Raw genomic sequence first — 12,573 nt, 5'->3', positions numbered from 1 at the left:
TCCGTTTATTTACACTTTGAAAGCCTCGCTGGCGGCACGGGCCCGCCTCAAGGGGATTCAGTCCTGTCATAACACCGTGCCTTGGACCAAACCCTCCGCATAGCTTTAGAGCAGTAAGATGCTTTGTGCACAAAGTAACGGATCTGACATCGCCTTCAGAATGCTTTATTCGGAGGCAAAACAGTGTGGTGAGCATAGACTGAATTAAAGAAAAAATAAAACAAATCCCCCCAAGAAGCAAAACAAAAGATAAAAAAAATCACAACCAAACAAACTCAACCCCTTTCTGTTCTAGACTGGGATCGATGGTCCCAGCCTCTGTCCAGTAAGCGTGGAGATGTCCATGTGTCCGTGGGACATCACTGTCCGTCCTGCTGCAAAACACATCCCTTGTACATCAAGTTTCCAAGGTCTTCAGTGAAAAAATAATCTAAAAGAAAACTACTGTATAGATGGAGAACCTGGTGCTGTCATCTGAAAGAGAAATAACTCCAGTGAATATTTCAGCTCCTTACCAGAACACATAATAGGGCACATATTTAAGTCTCAATACTTAAATCCATTACTGTCATATTGATTCTTATTAAACATCTGGAACGAAAAACTGATTCTGCAGGAGGAAAAGCCACTAAAATTCACTTGCATGATTGGATTGTGTAATTTTTATGTGCCTCTCACTAGGCACATTTGGCTATTTTTTATATTATTTATTTTAAATCTAATACAGCTTCTATAGTAAATACCCTGATTTTCACAAACACACTTGTAGCTGGCGTACATGGAGTGGCCTGGCTTTTACATGTCTAGTAGCTGTTTCTGGACCTCCTCCACAGAATTATCCAACAGAATTCAAATGTCATCAGCTGCTGGCAGCAGTCCCAGATGACAGGAAGCAAATGCTGAAGCTATCCCACAGAAGGAATGCATCCAGAGGGATGGATGATGGCTCAGGCTCTGAGTCAGCCCTGCCCAGAGCCCACACAGATGCCCTCACACACAGCTGCTGCTCTGAAACACTGTCTCAAACATCAAGGGGGAAAAACCCAATCTGCTTCTTATATTGAATGGAAAGAAAAACTGGAGTGTGACAGTTTATTGCTTCACTTTCACTTGTGCAGAATGAATTCAAATAAATGCTTTTGGGTTTTTGTAAGGGAATGTACTCTGGGACTGAGTATATTATTTATTTAAATGTGAGTTTCTTCGCCAAGAGCAAACCTCAAAGAAAAGAAAGGTAACAGATTTTTGTTCCTCAGTCTTTTCAGTTTTTACAGCTGTACTTAAAACTTAGAACTGAAACAAAGATAATAAATGTTATTTATTTATAGACTCCATCTAGCAAAATTAATCTGTTAAACCCCTTTCCACTCAACCATAGCGATGGGAAAAAGTTTTAAGAAGTCTGTGATAACTGCAGAAAAAAAAAAGAAGTTTAGATTGGGTTCTTACCTAATTTAGTGACTCTTTGTTACTACTGTTGTTCCATTGTGAGCAGGGATAATAGGTGCAGGAATATCCAGTTCAGGGGCATCAAAAAAGTATGCCTACATTATCAGAGAAAAAAAATATTTTTAGAGAAACATACAGTGCTGCCTCATGCCAGCTTTTTCTTTCCACACCCATCAAACACAGGTACACACACTGCACTGAAATGGCAAAGTTGAATTTTTTTCTGTTTTTACCAGATTAGAAATGGTCAATTAAAATGGTGCTCTGAACTGTACTTTAACTGTTAGCAGCCAAGGCCTTTGAAAAAGAACTCTGCTGGAAAGGGTTAGATTGCAGATCCAGGGAGAATTGTGTTTTGCTGTCACCTCCCTGCACACTGAGCTGTGGGGAACCAGATTCATCTGCTCTGGAAGCTGTGGAAACTGAGGCCTGGCTGATACCCTTCTACCCACTGCAATAAGGAAACAAATAATTCAAGTGTGCATTGTGTATTTCAGTGGCCTCCGGGTCTTCTGTTTTCTAACACTTACTGTGTATGAAAATATAAACCTGCTAAAACTCCTACGGACACGCTTTATATTGAACACTTAATCCTTCTAAAGGACAAAGCATACTACTCATTGGAATGAAGTGCAACTGGATACTAAAAAGATTAATGCTTTGCTGATACTGTGATGAATTCCAGGTAAATGCAAGACTGTCCTGTGGAAGTTGGACTCAATGATTCTGATGGGACCCCTCCAACTTGGAGATACTCTATGACTCCATAACTGATTATTGAATTTATTACCAGCACTGTCAGGGTCACACTGGCATCAAATTTTGCTACATTTGAAATAACTGGAATTTCTACACTGTAGGTTTTCCAGTGACCAGCCAATCTTTCCTTCCCTTTCCCCTAACACGCCACCCATCCTAAGAAATAAGAGATGAGGGAAAAGGAACGGCAGTGTCCCACCAAACAGCCAACAGCCAGCAGGGCGTGCAGCAGCAGGATGGTGGCCACGGTGGCCACGGCGATCCTGCGGCTGTCGTCGCGGACGGCGGGCCAGAAGGTCATCACCAGCACAGAGCCCGAGAGGCACAGCGAGAACACCACCAGCACCCAGCGCACCACCTGCTGCGGGATGATCCACAGAATCTGCAAAAGGCAGGCACAGGCTGGCAAAGGGGCTGTGTCACCGTGTCACTGTCACTGTGTGACACGTCACCGCTCCCAGCCCGTTTGCGCACAGATGAACTCGCGCCTTTGGCTGGCACGTCTCTGTTACTGGAGGAAAGAGTGAGAGCAGTGAGGAGCTTCACTGCCAGACACAAGAGTGAATTCTAAGTTGTGCCACTCCCTCCGAGGCCTGTCCCCAGCCAGAGGAGGGCCCCTGCCAAGGAAACTTGTCCTTGGAGCCATCACCATTGCCATCCTGCACAGATATCTGTCCCTGGGGACACGAACATCCTGATTCCTGAGGCTCACCAGCAGCACCTTGCTTGGTTCTGCTGCCTCTGGGGAAACGATGTGTCCTGGGCTTTTCCAGCACCCACAAGACACCTTTACACAAGACAAGCTTCAAGAAAAGAGCAAAAGATTCTCCCAGTCTCCAAAATGTCAACAAACATCAACAATATTATAAGAAACAGCAAATCTTCTCGAGCAGGAGATGTGAGAGGGGCACTCTTTAGCCATACGTACCGCTGTGGGAATGTAAATGAAGAGGGAGTAGCCATAGACACACACTATCTCCAGGAACGAGTAGGAGACAATGTTCATGACTTTACTGTTCCTCCACATCAGGAATCCCCAGAGAGCAAGGGGAACGAGCCAAGCGTATGCATAAATCGTTGTAGCTGCTATGGACACTGGAAACACAACAAAAGGTTTGATGTTCTACTTTGAATCCTGCCAGAATCAAAGGTGTAGAAGCATTCAGCATCAAAACTAGAAAGCTACCTGTGAGGATATTTCCAGAAGATGAAGTTTGAGTTATCAGCAAACTGAGAACTTTGCATTTATATCTAGTTTATACCCAGTACTCTGTCTGCACTTCAAGTTACTTTAAAGTAAAGACTTCTGAAAAAAAAACTCTAGGTAGTTTCAGTTTCTTTATTACACCTGTGTACAAAAAGTCAGTTTCAGTTGAAAAGGAAAAGCCATAGAGGCAGGAAAAAATTAGCTAAAAATAGAAATTCAGCTACTGACAGCTAGTGTCAAATCTGAAATTATTCAAGTGACTGCATCCCCAAGTGGTAACGTTCTTCCCAGTACATGAAGCATTTTGGAAACAAAGAGAAGCTGTGTTCCTCTGCAGGGACAGCAGCCTCCCTCATAATACAAAGATACAAAGATATAGACAAACTGGCTCCTCACTCTGAGTTCTTTGGGGAACAAGTCAGTTGAGCATCTTTTGCTTATTTTTGAATTTGCCAGAAGGTAACAACTCCCAGCCCTTGGTAGGTAATATGAGTGATAATCTGATCTGGTAATTTTCTGCCTGAGCCCAGCAGGTTCCTGGGAGGCCACAGATCCAGGAAGGCTCCCACCAAAACATCACCAAGGCCAGTGCAGGGCCTTCACTCTCTGTACAAGGAGACATCCACTAAGGCTAGAAAATGACTAATTACTCCTGCTTGCTCTTCTAAAACCCTGAAACTAGTTTATACTCTGAAGAAACAAGGTTCTGCCAGTCACAGCCCATTTTAAGGGCTTGTTTCACATGTCTAAAAATTCAAAGACAGCAATCAATCAAAAGACTGTGCTAAATCAAAGCCATGACCTGGTTTTATATTACTTCATTTACACATTAAAAAAAGGCATACCAAAAAAAACCAACTAAAAAAACCTCACAAATGACTACTTACAAACCTTTTCTGAACTCAGGCACATAGTGGTACGTTGGTTTGCCCAGATGGATGAAGAAATTTGAGAGATTGCCACTAACAGCAATGGTGAACACGAGTGTAGCACATATCCAAAATGGACCTTAAAAGGAAACAAAATCAATAGCACTTCCTCTGCTCTCTTGCTTTCTCAGGCCAGCAAGTAACACAAAATACAGACTCAAAATATTTAGCACAGAAAATAACTTCTGCCACCTCATACCTACCATAAAGGTCAGGATTGCTGCGGATGTACAGCCTTACAAAGTTCTTCCCAGGGACTGGGAACACTGACCCTTTGATTCTGTCCAAGACCTATGAAACATAAGGATTTTTCTGACTGACAATGCAAGAAGGAAAAGGACCTCAATGGATAAGGCATAACTCAGACAACAGTTCTCCTCTGGAGCAGAGCATTAACCTGGTATGTGTCCACATCGAAGAAGGTCTGGTAGTACTCAAAAGTCCAGAAAGGGGCACTTTTCTTCTGTCCTGCAAGCAGCTGGATGGTGGGAAAGGCAACATGGAAAGTGTTACAAGCACACAATTTATGCATTACTAGCTCATTTACACAGTAGTGACATGATTTTGGTACCCCAACTGAAAACAAACTTAACAGGGTCGTGCTTCCTATGGATTACGTAATGGTTTCCCTTTCCCCCTCCAATAGCTGTTGGCAGCCAGTCTCTTATCTCCCTGCAGGCAGAATCGTGGCCTGAGGTTCTAAAGAGCAGCCTGTTACTACCTGCTGCCACATCATCTGGAACACACACCCTCATCACCATGACAAGTTCCTTTGGCTGTCAGAATCCCTGAATGGCCTGTGATTGAAGGGACCTTAAAGATCATCTCATTCCATGGGCAGGGACACCTTCCACTATCCCAGGTTGCTCCAAGCCCCATCCAGCCTGGCCTTGAACACTTCCAGGGATTGGGGCAGCCACAGCCTCTCTGGGCACCCTGTGCCAGGGCCCCACCACCCTCACAGGAGAGAACTTCTTCCTAATATCCAATCTAAACCTCTTCTTTTTTAGTTTGAATCCATTCCCCCTTGTAAGAAGTCCCTCTCCATCTCTCCCACAGGCCTCCACCAGCTGGGGTGAGAGCATTACCTCTGTTTTATCGGAGTCGTCAGTGCCCAGTAACTCATCATCCTCCTCCCTCCCTGGCTCCTGCAGGCGGCTGTGCTGATTCTTGGGGATTTCAGCTGGCTCGTCGATGCTTATGGTGGTGGCATCAGGATTCGCTGCAAGCAAATTAGCTGCATCGTCAAATTCTGCAAACAAGTACATTACAAGACAGGCAACGATCAAGACACTGAAGTTTTTATGCTCATGACTCAAACAAACACATAAAGACCCTGAGAGAGGATAACCACTAGCTTAGGTTGGGTACGATCTGTTTCCTAAAGCCCAAACTGACACAAGCTGAACATTTAATCGCTCCATAAAGTGTGAGTCTGCTTTCCTGCCCATGTGCCTGCAGGATGTTCCACTGGCACCGCTGGAGCCTTCCTGCCCTGCCAACAGCCCCGAGGGCCAGCAGGGTCTGCAAGGGAGGGGAAACCTGCCTCACTGAAGAAATAGTTACTTTTAATCTCTGAAAACTGACAGGAGGTTTTTAATGAAGAACTAAGGAAGTCTGAAACCGGGGCCTTTTGCAGGCTACAGAGCGCTCTGCCCCTTTCCAGCTGTCACTTGCTACCACAAAGGATTTCAGTCCGCGATTTTAGTCAACACCGGCTACATTTTTTAGCTCGCCAGCAGTACAATTTCATCTCAGAAAATGCAGGATACCTGCCTAGCAAAACTCCCAGGACGTTTTTATTCCGCGAACGCTCAGAAACGCTCCCGAAGCCTCCAGCTCCTGCCGGCTACCCCGGCTGGGGCCCAGCCCCGCGTCCGCACCTGCGACATCGCCTTTACCTTGGAATTTGAGGTTGTCCGCCGTCGCCATTCATCCGCCTGGAAGAGGATCAGCTCCCCGGGGCTCGACCCTCCTGCAAGAGGACAGGGGCAGCGCTGGGACGGGCCCGGCCCCCCGGCCTGTGCCAGCGCTGCTGCGCCCCGCGGCCGCGCCCCCCGCGCCCCGCAGCCCGCCCGTGCCCCGGGCCGGGGCCGCCCCGCACCTCAGCACCGCCACGGGCCCGCACCCGCCGCTCCGATCCCTTAAAGGCGCCGCGGCCGCCGCGCTGCCGCAGCCAATCAGCGGCGCCGCCGAGCCCCTCTGCCCCCCGCCCCTCGGGGCGCAACAGCCCCGCGGCGACGCGCCTGGCACCGACCAATCAGAGCCCGCGCGGCGCTTCCGCGTGCGCGGCCGCCCGCCCCCTTAAAGGGCCCGCGGCAGCCCGAGCGCCGCTGGTGCGGTGTGGCGGCGGTTGCCGTCTGTGCGCGGCCGGGCAGGAATATACAGGGACTGTGGATAATCACGCGCTTGTGCATCTGTTATAAACGTACACTGCATGTTTTGGTAACTGAGAGTTTTATCAGAGAATCACAGAACGGTTTGGGTTGGAAGGGACCTTAAAGATCATCTCGTTCCAACCCCCTGCCATGGGCAGGGACAACTTCCACTGTCCCAGGTTGCTCCCAGCCCCGTCCAGCCTGGCCTTGGACACTTCCAGGGATCCAGGGACAGCCACAGCTTCTGTGGCCACCCTGTGCCAGGGCCTCCCCACCCTCACAGGGGAGAATTTCTTCTTCATAGCTAATCTAAACCTGCCCTCTGTTGGTTTGCACCATTCCCCCTTGTCCTGTCACTGCAGGCCCTTGTCCATAGCCTCTCTCCATCTGTCTTGTTTCCCTTCAGGTGCTGGAAGGCCACAGTTCTGTCACCACAAAGCCTTCCCTTCTCCAGGCTGAACAATCCCAATTCTCCCAGCCCGTCCTCACAGCAGAGTGCTCCATCCCTCTGATCCTGGTGGCCTCTTGAGGCCTTGCTCCAACAGATCCATGTTCTTCCTGTGCTGGGGACCAGCTGGATTTTATAAATACTGGAGTATATATACATATATGTATTTTGTTATTATTATTATTAATCCTTCAGCCCCAAAATGCCAAACCCTGGAGTGCAGCAGAGCCCCATAGGAGGAGGATCAGAGCACTGTTTGCACAGCATCTGCATCACCCCAAAGCCTCAAGCAGCAGCACCTCAGTCTTTGGGGTTCAGGGTGAACACCTCGATGCAGCTCCCCTAATTTGTAAAATACAGATCACATTTGCAGCTAAGCCTCACAGCTCTGCAGTGAGCAGCACACATCCACCCTGGCTGTGCTGGATGCCTTTGGGACAGCTGGAGGGAGCACAGCTGACAGGATCCTTGCTCACAAAGGGCTCAAGTGCAGGGAGAGGACAATGTGCAAGGCAAGGCAGAAACTCAATAAAACACGTGAACGTTCTCCCTCCCCTTCACCCTCCACCTTTGCCCCTGCCTTGCACTGTGCTCCCATCGAGAGCAGCCAGACCTCTCCACCACGATGCTGGGCATCAGGATATTCCTACAGAAAATCCTGATTCTTCTGCAGGTTACTCTGTCTGTCGTTGTTGGCAAAACACTGATGGTACTGTTCCCCGATGCCATGAAAAGATATATCCTAAAGATGGGAGAAAAGAGCAGAATGAACCAGAATCCAAAGTTCAGCTACGAAAACTGGGGCCCGACTTTCTTCAGCTTCAAGTATTTGCAGTTTGTGCTGAAGGTGAAGTGGAAGAGGCTGGAGGATGAAGCCCACGAGGGACAGCCTGCTCCCAACACGCCGGTGGTGACCCTCGGTGGGGAAGTTCGTCACGTCCTGGATTTCATGAAAGGTCAGTGGATTTCAGGAAAGGTCAGAAGCCACATAGCTGGGTGGGGTTTGCTGAGAACATAAATGAGGAGATGCTGCTGGGGGAACAGGGACAGGCTGCTGGCACCTGAGTGCATCATGTGCATTCTCCAGCACTCACCTGCTGGAGAAGATGCAGCACATTTACTCCAGCTGCTTCTTGATTTTCAAAAATAACCTGCATTTATCACCCTGTCTATGCTATCCCTTCACACCACTGAGCTTCTGCAAGAGCTGGCTCTGCCTGAAAACACTTTTTGCTGAAAGCCAGGGTAATAATTAGTTTTAAGGAGAGAAGGCCTAGAACTGAACAGTGTGCAATGACTCCTGAACGTTGGCTGTTGTTCTCTGCCCATACAGAAAATTCCACACCAGCTCCTTTTGCCAGCCTAAAGCCTAGAAAGCACACAGTGGCTTTTCCCAGATCTAAAGTGGCTGGGAATAAAGCAGAAGTAGCTGCTTTGTACTTTGTCCGCTGCTCCCACTGAGATCTCACTCGAATGTGGAATTAATCATTAAGCTGCAGCCTCCATCCCCACGGGAGGGATTATGTCCTTCTCTCACCCTGCATTCCTAATTATATATAGATATTTATGTAGAAAATGGGCTGCAGATTTGGAGATACATAGTATCTGCAGGAAGGTACCACTGTTGTTTAATTCTTTAGGATGTGGATCTATGTTAGCAGCAGCTTTTAAGTTAAGCCAGAAAGCTCTTGAACAAATTTAATGGAATTTAGCATAACCAGACTAAAAGAGGTGCTTAAAAATCCTGCAACCTCTCTTAAATCAAGGCCTTGCAAACAGATGCCAACACCAACACTACACTGTGTTAATTTGTAAGCAACTGCAGATGCTTTTGCCAGTGTAAGGTTAGTTTAATAATAATATATAACCAGAGTTCTGTTTGGACAGGAAGTTGCAGCAATACATTGAAAACATAAAAGCCTGTGATGCATGACTGAAAAGTCTGCAGTTTCCCTTCAGCTCAGCTTGAACTTACGCATCTAAAAAAATCTGGACATGAAAAGGCACTGTCCTCAATGCCCACCCTGAACCACTGTCCCTGGATGACCTTGCAGAAGGCCATCTTTAGTATTTTTGAAGTTGCTCCATACTAAGGATCTCAGGGAGGCTGAGATGCCCATTTTGGATTAGTTCCCTATCCCAAAAAATGCTGCTAACTTGCAGCTTGGCTCTTGTGATGAGGAAGAGAGAAGCTGTGTGACTGCAGGGTGCCTCCTGCCTGTACTGGGCAGGGTTCCCTGAGGTAAACTCCTTGCTGGATGAAGCACAGATCACAGCCAGGCTAGGAAAACACCTTCATACCTCTTTGCAGAGATGCAGAGGTTCTGCTGCTGATTTTACTGACCTAGAAGTTTATGAAGTGACTTAGTGTTGTCCAGGAATCTCTGCAACAGAAGCTCAGTTCAGTGTATTTAATTCTGGCCTTCCTCCCTTCACTTAATCACATTTCTTTTTTTTTTTTTTCCCCTCAGATAACCGACCTTTAATCCTGAATTTTGGAAGTTGCACCTGACCTTCATTTATGCTCAAATTTGATGAGTTCAACAAGCTCATCAAAGATTTCAGCTCAATAGCAGATTTCCTTGTCATCTACATTGAGGAAGCTCATGCAGTAGGTACAGTACAAACACCACAGTGATGCCAACCACAGCCTCAAATGTGTCACTTCCTTCAGGAAAAAAAAAAGTGTATTAGCAAAGGAGGGGGCTGCAAACGAGAGAAATCTTCAAGTGGCAACACCACATCTAGGCACCAGTTTGTGTCCCTAATTCTCCTAAGATTCTACTTACACTTCTGACTTTACACTGAGTTACTCATGTAAAGGACACAGTTTTATCTTTAAAAAATTGCCTCTCAGTGTTAGTACAGCTCCTTTTGGAAAGAGGAAGAAAAGACATTTCATAGAACAAAAGTTAAGCGTACAATACAGAAAAAAAAATTAGTTTTTTAACATTTTCCAAGAACAGGATGCAACAGACTCCAATTTGAAAAATTTAGCAAGCAAACAAACCACACTTGTTTACCTACACTGGATTCTAAGTAACACATTGGCACTGGTTTTATCCCAGGATTAAATGTTTTTCTAAAACCTAACATTTATAGTTTTCTAGCAATATGTCATTTTCAGCAGCTGAGAATCAGATAATGACAAAGTCAGTCATCAAACCCTTTTACTGGTTTGTACTTTTACTGGGAAGAGTTGAGGGGCCAATGTTTGTTTGCATTGTTCTGAAAAACAAAGGTGTGTCCTGGCTCACATTTCGCTTCTCCCAGACCTGTAATTTTGGTTTATAGGCTTAATGAGTACCATCAGGCAGAATGAACAACACTGACAAACCTTGGAATACACATTCCCCACCTGGTGTTCTTTCTAGGGTAGATACGTGTGGGGAAATTTCAGCTAAAAATCCATCAAATATTTCTGAATCCTGGGCAAGGGGAAAATACAGTTTGATGAAATTAAAGGGGGAAAATAGATCCTGGGACCACTAATTGGAAAGCTCTAGGGCTGCCATAATTTGAGGGGGCGCTTTCATTTCATGGCAGGTTTTGTTATTAGGAATAAACTGCAGGATTCTTTTAACCTAGTTTTGGGATATGACACACAGTACACATCCACCCCTGCACCTAGTCAAAACCTTCATTGCTAAATCCCTTCCTCGTTTGTTTTAGATGGATGGGCTTTTAAAAACAATGTCATTATTAAAAATCACAGAAGCCTTGAAGATCGAAAAATTGCAGCACAATTTCTCCAGAAAAATCACCCTGTGTGTCCAGTGGTTTTAGACACTATGGAAAACCTGAGCAGTTCAAAATACGCTGCGCTGCCAGAACGACTCTACCTGCTCCAAGGAGGGAAGGTCATCTACAAGGTAAAAAATACCAGTAGCAATGAGCACAGTACACAGATTTTTAAATTGCAAGGTAACTTGAGACTGTTTTACATTTACAGTCAGTATTTCATTCTGTTTGAGAGCTAAACATTTCACAATGCACTGCAAATGTGGAGAGAAATGAACATGCAGCAAAACCAGTCTGGGCCTTTATAATGTACATATTTGATGTACACCTCAGTCTTGCTCAAATATTTATCTTTTGGCTCACTGGTAACCTGAGGTACATCTAAGCTGTGAGATCCAGGAACACTTCCCACCTCCAGGATCCAGCCATTGGCTCTGTCCCAGTGACACAGCAGGCTGAAACCAGTGCAAAACCATCTCCCAGGGATGGCTCCAGTGCAAAGGCAGCCAAAGGCACACCTGCCCACAGTTCTGGTGCAGCTGCTGTGCTCTGAAGGATTCCTGCTCTGTCTGCTTCAGCATCAGTGTGTCATTTTATTGCCTTTGCAGGGAGGAGTGGGGCCTTGGAATTACCACCCCCAGGAAATACGTGCCATCCTGGAAAAACAGAAATAGAAAAAGAAGAGGACTTCGACGCAAAAACTATTTGGATAAAGAAGTTCAAGAATAATTTGTCACAGACCTATGTCTAAGGAACAACAACAACAAAAAATTAAAAATAGCCATAGAGACAAGAAGAAAAGAAGAACATTGTATGTGGGTGTAAGGAGCATCTGGAATGAGGTTCATTATGTTTGTCTAGAAGTTTTCAGGTGTCATCCCTACACCACCAACTTCTGGTCTCTAGTAACTTAGTACTCTTATACCACCTGCAGTAATGTGGGAGCTTGGTCCACTGAGCTCTGAATACCAACATTTACACTTGTAAGGAATATCCTGCAGGATAAACTTCAGGGTGGTGACATTTGCAGGAGTCCACTGGCATGCAAAGCAACTGATTTCACATTACTATACATATTGCACTTGTGTGTATATAAAATGTTCCCTTTCACTGACTTCAGGAGGCTTCTGAGCAAGACAATCTCTATCAACATCTGTTTCCATGAGTATTTGTTATGATGGTCCCAGCATAAAGCACTGGCGGCTGTGACCTGATTCTAGAAAATATTTATAGAAACAAGGGATTGATCTACAATTATTAAAAGTCTATCAAAGCACTTCATCTGGCTTCAGATTATTTCCTTTCCTGCCCTGCCTCTCTCCCCTGGGTTATTTCTATGCATTAGCAGATATTTATATTCATTCTAAAAATCTCTGTGATCAGAAAGTTTTCAATTTAAGAACTTTTGAAGGAGTTGATTGACAGTAGGAAGCAATACATCCCGCCTAAGTAGCTCACACCTTTTTTTTCTATTTAACTCAGAGTGCAAGGGAAACATTTTACAGGAAAATGAGTTTTAATTAGTAGCATGTAAGCCTGATACAAACATACTACCTTAAATGGACTCAGTTATGCTCAGGTGCTCTGGGCTGACAGTTTAGGTTACAAAATGAGAGAGCTGTAACAACTATTAACAACAGCACTGTGTTGTGATTGGACTTG

At 45.6% G+C, this 12,573-nt stretch overlaps 2 protein-coding genes across 6 annotated transcripts; one reads left to right on the top strand and one right to left on the bottom strand.

Moving 5' to 3' along the window:
- Positions 1-149: 149 nt before the first annotated feature.
- Positions 150-6,569, bottom strand: YIPF1 (Yip1 domain family member 1). Of its 3 annotated transcripts, none has more exons than XM_063407055.1 (10): positions 6,449-6,569; positions 6,246-6,319; positions 5,433-5,566; positions 4,742-4,822; positions 4,548-4,635; positions 4,307-4,423; positions 3,137-3,303; positions 2,408-2,590; positions 1,450-1,544; positions 150-474 (listed from the first exon to the last, which is right to left on the bottom strand). In XM_063407055.1, the coding sequence occupies exons 2-9, from the start codon at positions 6,274-6,276 to the stop codon at positions 1,455-1,457; spliced, it is 891 nt and encodes a 296-aa protein (XP_063263125.1). In that variant the 5' UTR covers positions 6,277-6,319; positions 6,449-6,569; the 3' UTR covers positions 150-474; positions 1,450-1,454. The 3 variants fall into 3 exon arrangements, with proteins under 3 accessions (XP_063263125.1, XP_063263123.1, XP_063263124.1); XM_063407053.1 differs by having other exon boundaries at positions 5,433-5,596; positions 6,449-6,565; XM_063407054.1 differs by lacking the exon at positions 6,449-6,569 and having other exon boundaries at positions 6,246-6,427.
- Positions 6,570-6,689: 120 nt separating this feature from the next.
- DIO1 (iodothyronine deiodinase 1) lies at positions 6,690-12,529 on the top strand. Of its 3 annotated transcripts, none has more exons than XM_063407044.1 (4): positions 6,690-6,772; positions 7,844-8,126; positions 9,642-9,785; positions 10,843-11,392. In XM_063407044.1, the coding sequence occupies exons 2-4, from the start codon at positions 7,877-7,879 to the stop codon at positions 11,148-11,150; spliced, it is 702 nt and encodes a 233-aa protein (XP_063263114.1). In that variant the 5' UTR covers positions 6,690-6,772; positions 7,844-7,876; the 3' UTR covers positions 11,151-11,392. The 3 variants fall into 3 exon arrangements, with proteins under 3 accessions (XP_063263114.1, XP_063263115.1, XP_063263112.1); XM_063407045.1 differs by adding an exon at positions 11,520-12,529 and having other exon boundaries at positions 6,726-8,126; positions 10,843-11,042; XM_063407042.1 differs by having other exon boundaries at positions 6,726-8,126.
- Positions 12,530-12,573: the final 44 nt, after the last annotated feature.

The sequence above is a fragment of the Prinia subflava genome, chromosome 10, assembly GCF_021018805.1.
Source record: "Prinia subflava isolate CZ2003 ecotype Zambia chromosome 10, Cam_Psub_1.2, whole genome shotgun sequence".
Lineage (NCBI taxonomy): Eukaryota > Metazoa > Chordata > Aves > Passeriformes > Cisticolidae > Prinia > Prinia subflava.
This window is presented reverse-complemented; position numbering and strand designations above follow the sequence as displayed.